This window comes from Chelonia mydas, chromosome 17, assembly GCF_015237465.2.
Source record: "Chelonia mydas isolate rCheMyd1 chromosome 17, rCheMyd1.pri.v2, whole genome shotgun sequence".
Taxonomy (NCBI): Eukaryota; Metazoa; Chordata; order Testudines; family Cheloniidae; genus Chelonia; species Chelonia mydas.
This window is the reverse complement of record NC_051257.2, coordinates 6075937-6095735: the sequence shown is the minus strand read 5'-3', so window position 1 is coordinate 6095735 and position 19799 is coordinate 6075937. Positions and strand designations below refer to the sequence as shown.

The 19799-nt window shown below is 40.7% G+C and overlaps 1 protein-coding gene across 10 annotated transcripts in view; it reads left to right on the top strand.

The window, feature by feature from the left end:
- BCAS3 (BCAS3 microtubule associated cell migration factor) overlaps nucleotides 1–19799 on the top strand; it is a 494723-nt gene that overhangs the window by 451381 nt on the left and 23543 nt on the right. For 6 of the 10 annotated variants that reach the window (XM_037880509.2, XM_037880505.2, XM_037880501.2 and 3 more), the window contains one exon: nucleotides 12370–12537. In XM_037880509.2, coding sequence (XP_037736437.1) covers nucleotides 12370–12537 — 168 coding nt within the window. Of the gene's footprint in view, nucleotides 1–12369; nucleotides 12585–12630; nucleotides 14756–19799 lie in introns of those variants that run through there. The other 4 variants (XM_043531385.1, XM_037880507.2, XM_037880508.2 and 1 more) reach the window with 2 other exon arrangements.

Here is a 19799-nt window from a genome sequence, read left to right as displayed (position 1 = left end):
CCACGCAGTTGTTATTGGGGGCATTTAGTGCACTGGATGAGGTATACCACACGTGATAGACATGTGTAGGACCCATGGATCTTGAAAGGTGTGTTGTGGGGGGTGTTTGTCATTGTAGCAGTGAAGATACATCTGGTTGTTCTGGCAGGGTTTGGTCCACTTTGAGTTGCTGTGTCCTGTTTTGTGGGGAGCTTGCTTCTGATGATGAGCTTGGAGAGACTGGGGGGTTGTTTGAAGGCCAGAAGAGGAGGTTCAGGAAAGATTTCTTTCATGATGCTGTTGTAATTAGCATTCTTAAATAGCAGTTGCTTTCTGAGGTTCAAGCCCTCAGAAAGTTGTGTTATGTGCTCTGGCAGAGGCAACAGGGGGAAATAAAACTCATCTTTAGTTACACATCACCTCTTGCCTCACTTTCAAATGCACAATAATTGCATAATATTTGCAAGTTAGATTTATTTATCCTTTGTACAAGCACTTATTAGACAGTAGCTTTGCACTGAAGCATACGTTATCTCACAGTGAAGACCAGTAAATTACAAGTTAGGGACCCTGAGTGGGATTAGTGATTCACCTTAAGAAAATATTTTGGTTTCTGTTTATCTGTCAGCTAGGTTTTGAAATGTTTCATCTAGAAAAGGTGATATCATGCACTAGAGCAGATGATACTCAGATCTCAGGGGTTCAGAAGCCATATTGGCATTCAGCATTACCCAAAAGAGCCACAGTCATGTGAATTCATTGTTTTATTTACTATTTATATAATATATATATATATTCTCACCACAAATGACTGACCAAGTATTCTACAATTGGTTAATAACATAGTAAAAGCATTCTGATTGGTTAATAACTTAGATTGGTTAATAATTAAATCACACAGTGTCTTAATATCATGTGCTGCAAAGTGCTGAAGGAGACACATTATAGAACCACTTGTGGCTCCCAAGCATCAGTCTGAGTGTCACTGCACTAGACACTTTTATATTCCTATATTTGTTTCATTGTATTCTGATTGCTACTCGTATAAACCAACCATCACCGTTCTCCTGGGTACTTGCCTGCTTGTGTAGTTCCTTCTTCTGCTGTATTTGTAGCAAATTCTAATATGCAGACTTTCTCCTACCTGGTAGGAAACTGTTTCTTTTTCTCTTCTTGTTTGTGAACATTTTTGCCTATGGACACTATAAAAACCTAGCTTGTTTTTCAGGGATAACGTTTTCCAACAAAGTTCCAAAACTCCAATAGATAAATTCATTCCTCTCTCTAATGTAATTGAAACATGAGACGGATGCTAACTACTGTTTTATCTCTGCACCATGTGCCAGATTCATGCCTGGTGGAACTCCATTGAGGTCAGTCTCTATGTGGGAAGCTTTCTTATTTGTATTACTGGAGTGCTTAGGAGCCCTAATAATGGACCAGGACCCCTTTGTGCTTGGTGCTGTACAAACACAGAACAAAAAGACGGTGCCTCATCTGGCTCTCATTCCACTAAGCACCTAAGCCCATGATTTATTCCATTGGCTAGCACTGGCACAGTCACAGTCTTTGTTGCAGAATTGCAAGGTATTCTTGGATCCCGTGCTAGGGAATTAAAAATTCAATAAATGTTTTATTAACATTAACATTTCACTCCTCAGCGCAGAAATGCCGAAGGTTCAGCACCACTCTCCTTTACAAACCAAATGGCTCTGAAAAGTACTTTTAGCAGCAAGTTGTAACGTGCCGTCTCCACCGAGAAGCTGATTTTGCTACATTGCTTATAGTGGGGATCAGGGTGGAGAAATATACAAGATGGGGGGGGGAAGCTAGTCTAATAGCAAAGACAGGGCTATGGTCTCCCAGCTAGATACTAATGGCTGTAAGCCATGTTCCAGACACTTGAACTCAAATTTGCAAACTCAATATGTATGTTACATGCTATATTTCTATTATACAAGAATAAGTATCCTGTTACAGTTTGAATGATATATTAATATGTAGCACTGTTCCAATGTTTTTTCAACATTTCTGAAATTCAAATGAAGCACAATCAAAATAAACCCCTTGGCTCAGACAGTTTCCACTAATTCTCAAGCAATATGACAAATCCATGCTTGTGTCTCTGAGTGTAATATAAGATCTCAGTTAGCCAAGAAACCTGATGAATTGTCAGATCTTTCTTTACCTGTGAGTAAATACGATCCCTTTCTAAACCATTGTGTTTCCTTTCTACATACATATGTGGACTTGCATGCACTAGAGGGTTGATAGTGAGCAGATAAATCCTGCTGTTTTCTTAACTGAAGTAAGACTATGTTCAATTACCTGCAATAGAGTTGACATTTTTTATCCTGTGCAGGGATGTCGGTAAGACAATATATGCCTCCCAGCCCTTTTTGAATAAATTAAGAAATTAGTAATAAAGGAATTGACATATAAGTGCAATAGAAAATAGCATATTGTCTCATAGTGATAACAGATTTATCCTCATCGCTGTGTCCCCACCAAATTCACAGTCCATTTTGGTCAATTTCATGGTCACAGGATTTTAAAAACAGTAAATTTCATTATTTCAGTTATTTGAATCTGGAATTTCAGGCTGTTGTAATTGTAGGGATCCTGATCCGAAATGGAGTTGGGGGGGGTCAGAAGGTTGTTGTAGGGGGGGTTGCGGTACTGCTACCCTTACTTCTGTGCTGCTGTTGCTGGTGGCGCTGCCTTCAGAGCTGGGCAGCTGGAGAGCGGTGGCTGCTGGCTGGGAGCCCAGCTCTGAAGGCAGCACCGCCACCAGCAGCAGTGCAGAAGGAAGGATGGCATGGTATGGTATTGCCACCCATACTTCTGTGCTGCTCCCTGCAGAGCTGGGCCCTCCGTCGGCAGCCATCACGCTCCGGCTGCCCAGCTCTGAAGACAGCAACTCAGAGGTAAGGGCTGCATGGTGTGGCATTGCCACCCTTACTTCTGTGCTGCTGCTGGCAGGGTGCTGCCTTCAGAGCTGGGCGTCTGACCAGCAGCCACTGCTCGCTGGTCGCCAACTCTGAAGACAGCACAGAAGTAAGGGTGGCAATACCGTGACGCCACTAGAATAACCTGGCAACTCCCTTTTGGGTCTGGATTCCCAGTACGAGAAACGCTGGTCTCCCCCATTACATCTGTAGAGTATAGGGTAAAACCCCCCAAAGACCAGATTTCATGGTCCGTGATGCATTTTTCGTGGCCGCTAATTTGGTAGAACCCTACTCATCACTAAACAGCAGCATCCTAATTATGCACATACCTTATGCAAGTTGTCCCAATGAAGTCAATAGCACTACTTGCTAAGTGTGTTTTAGATACGGGCTTCACAGAGTTATAAGAGTGAATTCTATTCACGTTAGGATTAAGGCAAAATAAAAACTGATCTAAACTTTTTGGTTGAGATTTTCACAGGAGTGAATTGTGTGTCTAAATACCCTAATCAGTTTTGAAAATCCCAATCTTTGTCCTTAATTAAGCTTTAACTTAATTTAGCTTTTGTGAGGTGGTAAAATTTTGGGAAACTTTATTTTAAAATAGTCTTTGCCCCTAAATTTTCTAATTTTAACCAATGCTAAGCAAGGAAGTATTTCCAACCCTGAAAAAAAACTAAAAAGTGCTGGCAATATTGCAAGAAGTCTCCTGCTTGTGAAATTTCCAGACCAAAGAGATTCAGAGACTATCAGATAAGTTTCAGAGGAAGCATGAGAACTTTTGTACACCAACTCAAGTGTCTGAAATTTGACAATCACCCATGCACAATTATTGCTTTAAAACATCCAGTCATAAATCAGCATTCAATGTAAAGGGACAGTGATCTGTAATGTTATTTCTTGTGCAGGTGCTCGCATTTGTTACCTTCTCTGCCTGTTCTGTTCTTACGAGAACGGAGGCCACTGAAATGTTTGAGAATCTTGATGATTCAAGTGGAGGTATTTAGCTGCAACATTTCTCTACATTCTTTTTTGATTCTAAGGAGTAAGAGTCATTTCTGGTAATAGATTTTATTATAGAGCTGTATTAGATTTTTAAAATAACAATAGTAATCTCCAAGTAAAGTATAATTATTATAACTCTTTGCCTTTTCTTTGCTTATTAAGACATATCAGATGCTTCAGAGGTTTATATACTGTTTTATTTCTTAATGTTAGTGTATACTTTAGTACGTGGTAGTGGCTTTGAGGTTACATGAACAGTAACTATTTTCTAACTTTGACATTGAATTGTGATCATATAGGACAAAAACTACAAGTATATACAGGTTAGGAGGAGTCAAGGATCCATTTAAAAAAAAAAAGCCCAAACAACATTCTGGGCCAGATCCTAGGCTGATGTAAATTGGTGTAGTTCCATTTATTTCTATGGCGCTGTGGTGATTTACACTAGCTGAGGCTCTGGCCCTTGCCCTCTTCCACGCTCTCATATCTTCAGCTGTTTTCAGTTACGTAGATCGCTGCCTTTAACCTTTAATCGGAAATAAATAAAGGATGGAAATCCACCTGATAAGGAAAAAATAGGCTTTTGTGTATCAGCACAGCCTTCTTTGTAGAACGGGCTGAATAAGTGTGTCTTGTTCCCCTCCCATGGCTAGGGCATACAGAGAGTAAGGGCTTGTGTACACAGAGTAGCAATGTGCACAAGATGTGTGTGATTTCAAAAGCGCACCAACATGTAGTGCACTAATTGACTGGTGTGGACTCTGCTGGTGCCAAGTTCGTGCACGTTCATGCATGCTGCTGCTCCACGTACACACAAGCATAAGAGCCTACTGCTGCTACTAGCTGATGGAATTACTTTTAGGCCAGGTGGCAGAGGCCTGTACTTTTGGTTCTGAAGATCTGAAGTTCTATCCCCACTGACAACCCATGGTTGGGATTGTTGCATTTACCTGTTTTATTTGAAGTTGTTAAACCACCTAGTTTCCTTCACTGTTTGTCCTTGTCCTAGCGCCAAATTTCCAGCCTGGACAAGGAAGGAGTTGGGACACGTCATGGAGGAATCACCTAGGTTGCTGTAAGAGCAGTTTAGCTGACACGTTTTATTAGGCGGTATTAGCTGTGTGGCTTTGCTCAGCTTTCACCAGGCGAGGACCTGGTATCCTATGCAACAACACATGGGTCCCTCATTTGGTAGCTCGGTGGTATTACCACCAATCTGGTGTGAAACTGCTGTTCTGATGGCATATAGCAGAGCTGCAGACAGCATTTGAGGCAAAGGCGGCTTTTAATAAATACACTTAATCGTTTATATTTTGACCTTAACCCAGACTCATACTCAGACATAAAAAGCTGCAAGATGAAAAGGTACTTTGTCAAGGCTTCTCTGGCTGATAGTGTGGTAAAGCAGGGCAGCCTTGCTCTGAGGAAATGCAGATCCTTTAGAAAGGAGAGTAAAAGGTCAAAACTAATCCAAAAGGACAAGCAGTGTATGTCTGTGTGTATATTGGGTTTCACATATGAAATCCAGTCATGATAAATCTGATGGCTTTAGAAACATCTACTTTGATTAATGAAAACATAGTTCTCATAGACCATGGGTTTCATACTTCAAAGTTCTCCTGGATTTAGAACCTTAGGTTTTGCTTATTCATATAACATGCAGGAAACTATTTTTAAATGAATAGGGAGCAGGGGGGAGGGTTTAAAAAATTGCAAGCATTTCAACATCAGTGCTGCAGATAGGCTGGGTAATGAGGAGCAAAATTAACAAACAGCAGACATTTTATTATGCATTTTACAACCATGTTTACATTCTTTCCTCTGTATTTGTTTTTCCTTGAAAAGTTTTATGTATTTATAAAAGTATCTGACTGCTTCAGCTCTGAGAATTGGAGTTTCACTCACATTTGAAAACTGGAACAATCTCCGGGATAGCTGGTTATTTCACAGGCTAATGTTCCAAATCATCTGCAATGCTTGTCTCAGACCAGATCCTTCACCGCTTTCTGAAAGCTTGAGTAAGTGGGCTTTGTGTAAGGATTATCTGACGGAGGAAGCTGAGACAGAACCTGAGTATCAGCAGACTTTACAACATAGCCTCTGCGGTGGACTGAGGTCTTTAATATCCATAGCCCCTGGACTCTCCCTCGAGGGCGTGTTTTGGGCAATGGAAGCACATGATATCCAAAGCGCAGTGTGAACAAATCCATATGCACTGCCCCTGCTTAACCTGTTCCCTCCCGCCATCCATAGAACCACTCTGCTTCCACAGTGCTTTAGGCCCCTCTGTGTCACCAAGGTGGGGCCAGATTTTACTTTTGATCATGCACATCCACTCTCTCTCATAACTGTTTTTATCTTGTCTATAATGAAATAAAAAGCATTCTCATCCGTGACAACATAGTCTGCTGGAAAGAACCTAGAAGCCCGGTCACTCAAGGTGAGCAGCCTTAGTCTCCCAGGGTTTCAAAAGGATTTGAGGGTGCTCAGCATCCAGTTGGACTAGGTCCATAGACAGTACCGTCAGGATACAGTAATGGTGAGTAATGTCCTGTTTACAGCATTCCTGTGAACGATTTTGGAGAAAGACAGTATGGGGAGGGGAAGGGAAGGAGGATGGGTAAATGGACTTGCCTTCATATGCAACCATTTCCAGAGCTGATCATTAACACCTGAGCCTTGAGTTATTAAAAACATACAGAGGGCGAATTGTTTCTGAAGTTTGTCAGACACAAGTAGAAGTGTACATACCACATATGAAGTAGAAAGAAATATGTGAACCGTACTCCAGACAGAGTCCACATAGCATGCAGCTGAGCATGGCTACACATATAAAAGTCAAATATACTGCCGTTTAGGGAAGGCTCCGTTTCCTCTATAGTTAACAGTGGAATTTGGACAGGTCCCTGTTCAAGTAAGAACTAAATGCTGCTGCTTTGTAGCAATCCCCTTGGAGTAACAGAGTTATAGCATGAAAGTGAATTGGCAAATGCTGTAGGAAAGTTCAACCAGTGCTATTCAAATGTTATAATTTGCCTCTTTACTTTGGGCAGGAAATTTCCATCCTCCCTCCCCCCCATGGGGTTCTCTCCCATAGCTCAATTTTACAGACACTTACATTGTGGTCACCAATATTTCCGGTCCAGGATGGGTCGGGACTGCCTTCAAAGCCCATCCATGCTTCTTAATCAGCCAGAGAAGGTAGCAGTGCAGTGATGCGAAGCACTTCCTCTCCCTCAGGGACTGTCTCAATAACACTTCCAGACTTTGCCATCTCCAGTGGAGTCAAGCTCATGTCTCTTTCCTGGGAGGGAGGCATCTTTTCTTGATTAAAATTGGCAGGTCATTTCCTTTCCTATTTACTCTGTTATTTTTGCTCATGTGGGTGTTGCAATATGCAAGGTGAGGCTCAGAACTGTCAAACCATTTAATAGAACCATTACTATATTTTTGGATAACATATTATTTTTGATTTACTGTTCCTCAGAAGACAGGAAATGGAGCTACTTGATTTCATATTTTAACCAAAGCCATCCTAGAATTTTAATGAAAAAAAATTTCCCCTGGCTTTTGAATTAAAGGGCCATGGTGAAAGATATAGCTTAGCAATTTTGACTTAGAAAAATAACATACTAGAACCATTAAAATATGTTTAAACATTTTTTTAAGCACCAGGGTTTTTTTTTTTTTTCCAGAGAAAAAACTAAGCTGGCCCGGTTTTCTTGGTCTTTGGTTGGTGTTGCTAACTGTGAAAATAAAGAAGGTTTCCAAGGACTTGGGGTTTTTTCCCGCTGTGGAACTTAATTTAAATTTTCTTTTATATTAAAGGCCTGAAACAATTGTAATATTAAAGAAAAACCATGCAATATAAGCAAGGTGATTTAGTGTAAATAATAAGAGAAATCTAGGCTGTTGTTAAAGTTGAAGAATTGTTAAGCAACAGACAGAGGGTCTAGTTCTGATTTCACTTTCACTAGTGTAAATAAGGAGCAACTCCAATGTAAGACCAGCATCAATGGAGTTATACAACGGTAAGACTAGTATAAGAAGAGAATTAGGCTTACAGAAGAAAATTGTCTTCTATGTGTTAGAATCAGGAGGAGTTGCATGTGCCTATCTGAGGGCAGAATTGCTCCATAATGCTTTTGGATATTGTAAAGATAAACATACTAGAATTGCAAAGCATTCTTATCAGAGATGGACTCACCCTGAAATGTTTGAGAATCTTGATATTCAAGTAGAGGTATTCAGCTGCAACATTTATCTACATTCTTTTTCGATTCTACAGAGAAAGTCACTCCTGCTCATAGATTTTGTTATAAAGACGTATTTGATTTTTTTTAAAATAACAATAGTAATTTCCAATTAAATTATAATTATTATAACTGTTTGCTTAATAAAGCATGTCAGATGCTACAGAAGTATGGAAGAGGTTCAGTATGGGCCCATCTTTAGTACATAAGGAGAGAGGTGAATTTGCTGTTCATGTCAAAGCTGTCTGCCCATAGGGTGAAATTCTGACTCATTGAAGTGAATGGGAGTTTTGCCATTACTTCATTGAGACCAGGATTTCACCCATAAACTTTTGTTGCTAAAATGGTACCTGTTTTGCTTCTCTCTTGGGATGTTCCTAAATTAATTTCTCCATCTAGATGCAAACTTGTTCACCAACAGGGAAAATATGTTACTAGATTAACATAGCAGAATAGATTGATTCACACATCATAGTCTTATTTTTGTGGTTGTCAGTAAGGTTTCAGCAGTTTGTCAGTAAACACACCCTTCAGAGTCTGCTCTCTGTCAAACGTTTTGTAATCCATTTAATTGGCACCATGCTTTCCCTAACCTTATCGGTATTGCCATTAACTTCTGGCTGTATTTCGTGGATTTTGAGAGCCGAATAATGTTTTAAGTCTTATTCTTAAGACACAGCCTGCCCAGTGATGAGAAATTTGATGAGCTAGCTATTCAAATACTGGAACTTCTGGTACGAGTATTGAAAGGGGGACATTGGAGCAAACAGTAAAATGAAAAAGTAAAACAATTTCATAAATAGCAAGGATATGATTAGCTGTTATCAGTTTAGATTGAATATCGTGAGTTTTCTTGACCCACTAATAATGGTGTACACAAGGCAAAGAACATTAAAACTCTTTGGAAATTACCAGCCCGTGAGTGATTTCATTCATTTCACAAAGCTGTCGTCCAAAATGTAAAAATATTCGGGTCTTAATTCTACAATTGGAGAATTATTTCCCTTTGATAAGACTGTAGTTTACTGATCCAGTGGCAAGGCATATTTGAAGATGCATGGCAACTAATCTTAGTCTTCCTGAGGATATTTAAGATAGACTTTTTACTGTGAAGACAGGCAAAACTGGTGATTTTGGCTTAACAGTACAAAATAACCCAGATGGTTTGGGGTTAGGTTCCATTTTATCTGGATCGCCAAGGATCAGGGAGGGCATGAATTGTATAAATGGTAGCAGTTATGGCCCATCTTTACTCCATCCTCCATTATGGCACCTAGATTATACAGTGATTGGCGCTGTGTAAATATGATAAATGGATGGATAAAGATGGATGGATTGATTTTTTTTTTTTTTTTGGTAATAGATTATGATTATCTGATACTCTCAAACACTCCATAGTCCTGTTAGCTCTTTGCAGTGTTTTTGTGTGTTGCTCTGTTGTAGAGCCAGTTTAACAAATCAGTGTTACATAATAAAGTAAGAATACATTTGTGGAGCCCAGTACCCCAGACGGAGATTATCTGCCAGCATAAAGCCCCTTTGCACGCCCATTCCATGCTATTCGAAGACAGACTGATAATCAAGCTGGGGCCTACAGTTGTGGTGGGTGAATCGTAGCTAGATGCCCTGACATGAAATTTATTACCAGACATGTACACATAATGTGGAAAAGGAGTGAAAAGGGAGGAAAAGATAACACTAGAGCTTCACAAGCCTTTCAGTTTATTTTACAAGAAAGCATTGGATGCAGTTAATCCCTGTAACCTGCATTTACATTAACACTTGCACCTCACACGTTGCTGCTAAGAACTTTTGGCAGCTCTGGGGCCCTGATTGTAGAGGTAATGCTACACTTGTCTCCTTTGCTCTCACTCAAGTATCTCTGGAACTAGAGAGGGGCACTCTGTGAAGTTTCTACTTGTGCACGTATGCAGTCATCTTGGCAGAGCTTCAAAAAACATTTGCTTTATTATTCATATGTCTGCTCATGGGGCAGGAATTGTTTAGCTTCTTGCTTTCAGAATAAGAGCTGACACTAATAAAGAATAGATCTCTCATTATCGTTCTCCAGCTCAATGGGAAAAACCTGGAGGAGTTTCTAAAAGTCCTCCCTGTACCATATTATATTTGCATTCGGTTTAAAAGTTCCATAATGATTATCTAGGTATTTACATGGCCTACCAAAGTTATTGAAATGAGTGGGGGATTGTCAGAGTAGAAGCTGAGTTAGGGCCTCCAGATTTGGCCCCATAAAGCAATATAAGAACATTCTGAAAAGAGAAGTGTATATAAAAAAAAAGAGCCAAATCTTGTCATTTCATGTACAGTTAGGGAAGCTGGCAACATGGAAGCGATGCGTAAATCAGAATATAGGGGACTTTCCCCCGCCTCTCTGCATTTTCTCCAAAGGGCCTTTATAGGCCTTCCTTAAAAAACAAACTGAATGGCTGGAGAAGCCATATTAATCCAAAGGCCCATTAAAAAGCTGAACTATTTGGTCATTCTTCCTCTATGTTCAACCTGGGATTCATCCAAAGTTCAAGTGCATGAGTCGCACAAGAGCCACGTTCCCATTCTGTAGAGGTCTATTGCAGTGCTGATGGTTTTCTAATGCCAGGAATCTACTCTGCAGCCAGGCAAAGAGATAAATCAAAGCTGTATGCGCTGATGAAATTCAGGAGCCAGAAGTCACCGTTGCAGCCCATATAAATCCCTGAATGCCATCCCCTGTGCTTTTGTCCATGCTATTAGAGTTCAAAATTATCTGCCCCTCTTTGCTGATGTATGGATTAACTGGCTCCCCGAGTGTTTACTAACGGTTATCACCCAGTACTTTGGACGTTATCAGAGGAAGGGACGCCTGCCGCAGGGCTTGGTCTCTCACCCTTTCTATTACCACCTGTCATTGGCAGAGAGTGTGCTGTGAAGCTGTACAGTCACAGTGTACAAGTGTAGATAGTTTCTGACGGCTGATCAAAGGGGAGAACCAAAGGCCTGATAACAAGGACGTGTTTCATGTACTTTTAACTTTGAGAAACATTGGCATTTGCATTTTTTCCCCTTCATAGGCTGGCAGAAACCAGGCACAATAAATGCTGCATATTCGGTTTCCTAATAGTTGAGTAAATGGTATGTGCTTGAAGCAACAAAGCATAACTGTAATCGTGTTCCAAGTGGGAATGATTTAAAGTAAGCCTTCACAGAAGACTTGCTGTATAATAAAGTAGAATAATTTTAATTTGTACTTTGAAGTGATCTTGGATTCAGAATCTAATCTTTGCATTCAGCAGAACATCATGTACTATTTTGAATTAGGAAACAACTGCACGTTAAGGAATTAGTTTAAGTATCTTTTCTGGAGACTGTATCGTTGCACTCTGTCACAACAGCCAGCATCTCCACTATTGCATCACTGATGAAAGGGGCGCTGTTTAGCTCTATCTGGCCTAAAATGTCATTTTTGTAGAAACATGCTCACTCAGAATCTTAGATCAATAGAAGTGCTTTTTTATTCCGCTGGAAACATTTTTTAAAAATAGACTTAACATTACGCTCCACCCTCCACAGCAGTGTTCAAAGCCCAAAGACCACAATATTGTGTGGTGCATGAGAACATGAAAATGAAATTGGCTAGAAATTTTGACTGTAAGCAAAAAGGAAACAACTAGTCTATTTTCATTGCCCCAGTTGAGAGGAATGCAAAAAGTTGAACAAATACATAGTAAAAGACAAATCAGATTTTTTTTAAAAATTCATTTTTAATTGTCTAAGATGTTATTAGTGACATAGACACAGATTTTTAAAAAAATAAATGCTCTCACTTATACTGGCTTTACACCAGTGTAATTACATTAACTTCATTGGAGTTACTCCTGTTTCACACTAGTGTGAGAACAGAATGAGGCCCATGATTTTTAACCTGACAGTTTTGCTTTCAAATGATCAAAAAAGGCTACTAGTTTAGGCTGTAACTACCCGTTTCTGCTACGCATTGTGTATTTTAACATCACTGTTTTAATTAATGTGCCAACATTTGTCTTTCAGATATGTTGTGAACTCAGATTCCAAACAGTTCTTCCTTTTCTGTGAATTATTTCAATGTTAACCTATTATGGGTATGGACGTAGGTTAGTTCTGGTGTCTATACTAGTCAACGAGCATTTCCCATTTGTTTGTTAAAGGTGCCTTTGATCGGAGCGTGACCCTGCTGGAAGTCTGTGGAAGTTGGCCTGAGAGCTTTGGTCTCCGTCACATGTCTTCCATCGAGCACACCGAAGAGGGCCTTCGGGAACGGCTGGCTGATGCAATGTCTGAGTCACCCAGCAGGGACATAGTGGGATCAGGAACAGGTACAAAGAAGAAATGTGATCAGAGATCACATACATCTCACCCAATGGTGATTTTTTTTTAACTCGTTAAAATTTTGCTTCCCTTTTTCTCAGCAAACCACACACATGACACCTCTGAGATTACATGGCTTTTGCGAGAGTCTTCCCCAACCATGGGAGCAATCTTTAATAGGAAAAAAATGGATCCCATAAGTACAGAATTTTGCAATCCTCAAAATGACTTTAAGAGAAATATTCACATTTTAGGCTTTTTTATTTTCTGTATTGCTCTAGTGACGTGGGCCCAAAGAGTTGAGCACCTCTGAGCATCAGATGCTTCCTGCAAACTGTTGCTCATGCAGACAATGATCAAAACAACATTCAAATTAGATTCTGTCTGTGTAATTATCTGTTCTCTGTAAAGCCACTATATAGTGCTGGTTCTGTAATCCAAATTAATCCATCTTCATCACTGTCCATTATATTGATAAATTATACAGTGTATTTACATAAATGGAATGGCACTTCAGAGATTACATTGCTCACAGCAGCCCTAGAGACAGGAATCGCTCAGAAATGCTAGCGCTCAGAGTAATTGTGGGTTTTACTTCTCTTGTTAATTCTGAATTGTTTTTAAAATACCCTCGAGTAAAAGGACATATCTGTCTATGATCTGTGCACTGTTTGCGTTGTGACCAGCAGCTAATGTCAGTAGTAGCTTCTCATATCAGATGCCCACTCATTTGTCACCATGTCCTCATTTTGGCGAGATGCCTGGGAAGAAAAAAAGAACGAGCTGTAACAGTAACATCTGAACATGCCGACATATTGGCATTATGTAAGGCCTTGTAGGTTGGAAACTGCCTTTTCTCTTTTTGCTGGTATTCCTGGGGGTTCCCCATTCCACTGTCCCCCCATTAGACCCCTGTTGTTGTTGTTCTAGCTGTAGAGGACTGAACAGGACTCCCATCAGTGCTGGCCCTTAATTTGCAGTGGAGTCACTGTTGAGCAACCCAAGATGCTCCACCTTTGTCATAGAGCTGCCAGTCCCTGCTGTCTCAGGGAAGAGTCTGGGAATGGGAAACCTGGGGCTTGCACATGTCACGTCAAATAGGTATAACTTGGCCACTTGCTTGGTCCAGAAGCAACCTTTACATCCCACACTGGTAATCTTTGACCTGTTTGGAACCTCTCGGACTTTATACATTGTTGCTGAATGAAGATGGAATTAAGTGGGGGTCTAAGATTGGCAGCTGACAGAAAGTGGTGATCTAAGCACCTGATCTGGGTTCCAATTCCAGCTCTTGTACTTATTGCTGTTGTTGCCTTGGGCAAGTTACGTAACGTCCCTTTGGCTTAATTCCCTCCTCTGTAAGATAAGGATAACGATATCTCACAGGATTGCGGTGGAGATTAATCCTCTAACATTTTCAAAGTGCTGTAAAAATGGAAAACGCTCTAAAAGTGCTTTATTCATTTTGGTCCGTATTGATACCAGCTATAATGCACTTTGGAAGGGCATTCTCCATATAAAGCGACGGGCCATCTTCACTCCCAGCCTGTGCATTTTACAGCCTTCTCAAAGGGTAGTGGATTTTGTAGGATGATACTTGCTGTGACAGTTAAAGCAATCTGGAGATGCTGGGTTAAGGTGACTAGTGACTGCAGTTCATGGGAGCTGGCTCTTATCCTTCAGCTAGACCTTACACGGGCCTTAAATACCCTTACAAATATTGGGCCAGATGCTCCTGCATGGCTTCTTTGCACCACACCACTAGTGTAATGTGGCCCTAAAGTTGCTTTAAGTAGCCAAAGGAAGATCCATCACCATTTAAGAAGAAGCCTCTAGTGGTGTTCAGCTAACATAGGGGCTCGTACCCCCCTCAATTTTCCTGCTGCCAGCAGAGCAGGGAAAAGGAGGAATGGCCAGAGAAAATGGAGCACCCTTGTACTATACTAATCCCCAGCTGTGTTTTCACTGCCCTGTGGCTGCCACAGCCTAGTGACATTTAGAATATTACTCAAGCTGCAGCCAGACCAAGGGAATCAAGAGGTGAGCTTCAAGCCTCTTTTGCACACACCTCCTTGTCCTGCATGCTTTCCAGCTCATGCACACTACAGGATCCGGCCTATTAGCTTTAGCAGGAGCTGCAGGAGCTCTGGATCCAGTACCTGGAAAGAGTTAAAAAAAAAAAAAAAAAAAAAAAAAGTCTTCTAATATTAGGAAACTTCCATTCTGGAAACAGGATTGCTTTGTTGTTACGGGTAGTTCCCCCAAAGAAGTTGGAATTTCCGCTTCAGAAGCTGATGTCTGTTCTTCAGATATTTGTAAGTGCACCCAGAGACTCTGGTGGCTGCAGATTATAAATCAAAAAATAAAAAAGAAACCTAGTGCTACATTTTCCTTTCAGTTTCACAGGTGCAACCCCACTAATTGCAACGAGCATCCGTTTCATTGGGGGTTAAACTGATATAACGAAGATGAAATTTAGGCCACAGTATTTAGCGCATAGGAGGTTTATAAGGGTGAAAACAAAGGTGAACAATTTTCAGAGGGAAGCCATCACTAAATTAAAAGTCTTCTAAAAAGATCATTCTCCTCTTTTCACCCCATGCACATACATGTTTCCTATGGATAATCTTTGTACAGCATAAGATTATATACCACGCAAAAGCATGAACTGTAGGTATCCTAGTGTAGTAGTGGGTAACACCTGTGAGTTACATGCATATTAGCCCTCAACCATGTTGTTGTTTGTTATTATGCACAGGGCTCTGTCTAGTCAGTACCACATTTTCTTCTCACGAACTGGGATTCTAGGCTCAAATCCTGGCAAGTGTTGGTTTCATACAGGAGATAAAACTGATTCCTAAGGCTCTGAACGCCTCTGTGCGCCTCACCCCCACATTCCCACCCCATATCAACTCTTGAACTCAGCTTGCCCCTTTCATGAGATCCACATTATCGGATGTTCTTATAAAGTGTGCTGTCCTACTGTGTTGAGATGTGGAAGATCCACTTGCCCAGGGAATCAACCCACATCAGTAACATGGGGTAGTTTTTCTCAGACAGACTGGCAACCAGCCATTTGCCAGACAGCTGCATATCACATTAAAGTGCTGGCAGCTATATACTGGTTAGGAAATAGAAAAAGATAAATTGATGGTATATCACCCCAGATCAAACAGAAAAGTGTCCTTGTTGGCTCCTAGTAAGTAGGATTATTTTAACCCCACCCCCCCAAAGCTAGCCACATCTTGACAGTCTTTGGCTGAATTAGCCATTTGTCTCTTTTATAAAAACACACAAACGTTTAGCATGGTCCTTGCTTCTTAGAATTCCTGTCTGCCCAGTCAGTCGGATAAAATGATAGCAAAGACATCTGCGCTGAGGAACACCATAAATTTGCTTCCCTCTCCCATTAGTTTCTATATTGCTACTGACTCCAAATACAGTATTTATAGTGCTGCGTTGGACCCAAAATTATATAATTTATAATCCCCATCTCTAATTATCCTAAAAGTGACTTATTTTGACTTAAAGTGGTGGCTGGGTTTAATCCTTTATTATGCTTCTTGAATACTTTGCAGACACAGTGTTTAAAAACATTTTAAAGACATTTACTAAACCACAAAATCTTATGTGAACTGTGACGTAAAAGAATAAAAACTACTAGCACTGAACTGAAACATGCTCTGTGCTTAGTTCTCTGTGTCTGGATGGACAGAAGAATAAATGGACAATGGAATGGACAGGGAGACATTATCAAGTGCTCAATTGGCTCTGACATGCTCTTAATGGCAAGAGATAAATAGATTCTTTTAATGCCTTAACAGTTAGGACATAGTTGGCATGTAGATTTGTATAGTAATCAGGATTGATACCTATAATAATGCACATGAAACACATGCTCATAATCCAAAGGTCCATTTTTTGCCATAGATATTAACTAATTCTTTGTTTCATACCTGCTCTATTACTTAGAAATGCTGCTGTAACAATGTATTATTTTGTCTCGGGTTTGACATATGAATTCCACCCTAGGTAATTCTCCTCTCCCCCACCCACCCAGCCAAAAATTTACTATAATCAGTAAGTGCATTAATTTATGCAGGCTTCCCAAATGTACATTTCTTAAGCTTCCAGATCTTTTTGATCATCTCTAGACTTAAAACAGGAATTTAGTCCACAATCTGGGATGAGACTTGCAGTGTGGCTAAAAATAAGTGTTCTGAAGTATAACCAAGGAAGAGTATTTCTGCTGTGCAGTATCACACTTCTGTGTGCTGTTAGAGCTAAATGTGCTAAGTACCATAGGGGACAAATTCCGCCCCCCTCCTCTGTGACTGTAGTGGGCCTCAGAAGCAAAGGACCCAGAGCAGTTTGATTTTGTGGAGGGCAAGATCTGGACGACACCACAAGACAAACATGCCCCATGCATACAGTGGAGCCCAGCTCTATAGGGGCTCTGTCCACTTCCCTGAGCAGCTGAGTTAAGGGATGTGAGGAGCATAGTGAGGCCAGTGGATCTGCCACTATGCCACTGGCCATTCAATCTCATGGAGCAATGGGAACTACTGCAACTTCAGGGCAGCGGTCGTGGCTATGGTTGGCTCTGCTGCAGCTTTGCAGCAAAGGGGGCGGCGGGGAATTGCAACTCAGCCCCCCTGGGTGGGCTTGGGGGGAGGTTTAACCCATAGGCTGAGTTGCCTCTGCCCTATTGACTTCAGCATGTCTTTGCAGCATAAGAATAATTCTCAGCAATTATGCAGACTTACTATTATTTCTATAAAGCGCATAGATAATGCAGTGATGGATACTTTCAACAGATTTAATTCATTAAGAAGTCTAGAAGGGAGAAACTTGTCTGCAAAGAATAAGTCACCGATCACCTGTAAACCCCCCCCACACACAAACAACATAAGTGTATTTCACACTGTTTGGGATATTTTCTTAGCATAGGGTAAGGGAATCTGCCTTCAGTCTGCTTTACATTGGTAGACTCGATGCGGGCACAACGAGTGCCCCCATCAAATGCAGTACTGTGAGCGTAATGCCACTGAAATCAATGGGACTTCGTAAGTGTAGAATCTGACTCACTCTCCTCAGATGATTCTAAGTTCATATTAGTGTGCTCTTCTGCTAAATCTTCCCCATTACTGTTTGTATCTCAGCCTCAGGGTTATATTGCTGGCTCATATCTACTTTATTTTGCAGATAATACCTTTGGTTGCTATATATTTGTAAGATTTTTGTTTGTAAGAATGTGTGCCTTCTTACTGATCATAAAATATAAAGCCTTGCATTATGTCAGTTTGCATCCTAAATCATAAGCAAAATAATAATCTGTTTCTCTAAATTAATTTGGATCATGTGTCAGGAGCAGAGATGGGTTCAAGCTAAAATCCTGTATTCAGACCCTGCAGAAAGATCCCCAATTTTTGAAGTTTGGGCCTACCTCTAGCTATGAATTTTGCCCCCAGCGAACTTCTATCATTGCCATTATCATGGTCAATAAAACCAACAAGATTTGTATAGAGCAGTAAGAACAGAATTTAAAGGGAAATATTTTAAACCAATTCTAAACCAGTTCTAATGCGAAGTTTCCATAAAAGGCCAAGGTAAATTTTTTACCTTAACAGACCCCTGCAAAAATGCTGGTAGTCTGTTTAACTACCAACTTTGGAAATTTAGGAACAGAAAAGGTCAAAAAGTCAAAGTTCCTCTGAGCCAATGGCTCAGCAGGCTGACGTGGTTGAGGCAGAGCAGTTTCATAGCCAATGGGACACAGGAGTGGTGTGGCCAGCATCACATCAGCCCGCCTCTGACTGCTTTAACCCAATGGATCAGGTATCCGTTTTGCAGTTGGGTGAACTGAAGGTGGCCTTTCAGTGTGAGACTGAGCAAAATTCGAATCCACGAACTTGAAGATTGGTATGAGAAAATTTTAGGAAAGCTCAGAATCTGAACTCACATCTAGAACCAAATGTTGCATCTGGTTACCATAATGTTACCCTGGGTTGAACCAAAATCCCAGACCTGAACACCTTCGAGCTTTGGGAGGGGAAGTTTTTGAAATCCTTATATGACTTTTGTGGTTTGCGCCTATCTCTGAAGTTCATGAAAAGACATAAAGGGCACAATGCGTGCATGTATTGACTTCAAAAAGATGTTCATCTGCCTAAAATTGAGGAGCAAATGAATCTCATTCCCACCGATTGTTGAATTCTGCCAATGCTGAACAACGTCTGTGTAGAACAAATGGGTAAGGTCACAAGCTCTGTGTGTGGAGACTCAAAGATGAGTAGACACTACCTTTGGATGTTTAGTCCAAGGAACGGTGTTAGCCACACACAGTGATTGTCAGAGCTTGAATTGTAATTAGTTAAAAGAGACAACGTCCCTTCCTTCCTATTCTTTCCTTTCCTTCTTCCTTTATTTTAAGTAAGGGAATTTTGTTCCTTCTCTTCTCTGTAACTCTTTTCTCAGTTCCAACCTTGAACTGGGTGGTGAACAAAAATTCGACATAATTGATTTGCCGTCTGAAGGGCGTTTTAGGCAGACATCTGCACAGATTCAATGCAAAGGCAGCTTGGGCAGCAAACACACAGACACATAAAATGACATTTCTACTAAAAGGGGCTTTGAATGTCTGGGGCATTCATCCGAGGCTCTGAGACCAAATTCTCCCCTTGGATAACTCCAAGAGCTCCAAACAATCTCTACGTCACACGATTCATCTGAATAAAGTCTCAATATTTTTTCAATATATAGGAGTCTTTCAGAGGTACATTTTTCAAAGCGCAGTGTAGGAGAAGCACACATTTGCAGTCGTTATTACATGAACAGATTCTCATTCAATTATCTCTCACACACTGTACGGCAATGTAAGTTCTTCCAGGTACATTATGAGCATGGTTCAGAGATATAAATGTGTATCTCTCATCAGTCGTGACAGCCATCACACACCAGTTCCTCAGCCGGTGAAAATTGGTGCATCTTCCCACAAATCAATGGAGCTGCGCTGATTTACACCGAATGAGGATTTGGCACGGCATGCCAAATTTCTTGCATGCTACACTGAAAACTTATCCAGATGTGTGGTGTTCAGTGTCGTCTGATAGCTTTTAAATTCCACCCTGTAATGGGTGTGATTTAACTTTATGAAATTTCTTCAGTATAATTGTAGTCATTGCCCTCCAAGTAGTTTTCTTCTGTGTAGTGTCTGTGTAGTCTTATCTCCATTCTAGCACACCCTGTGTCTGCTTTCAAGAGCTTTGTC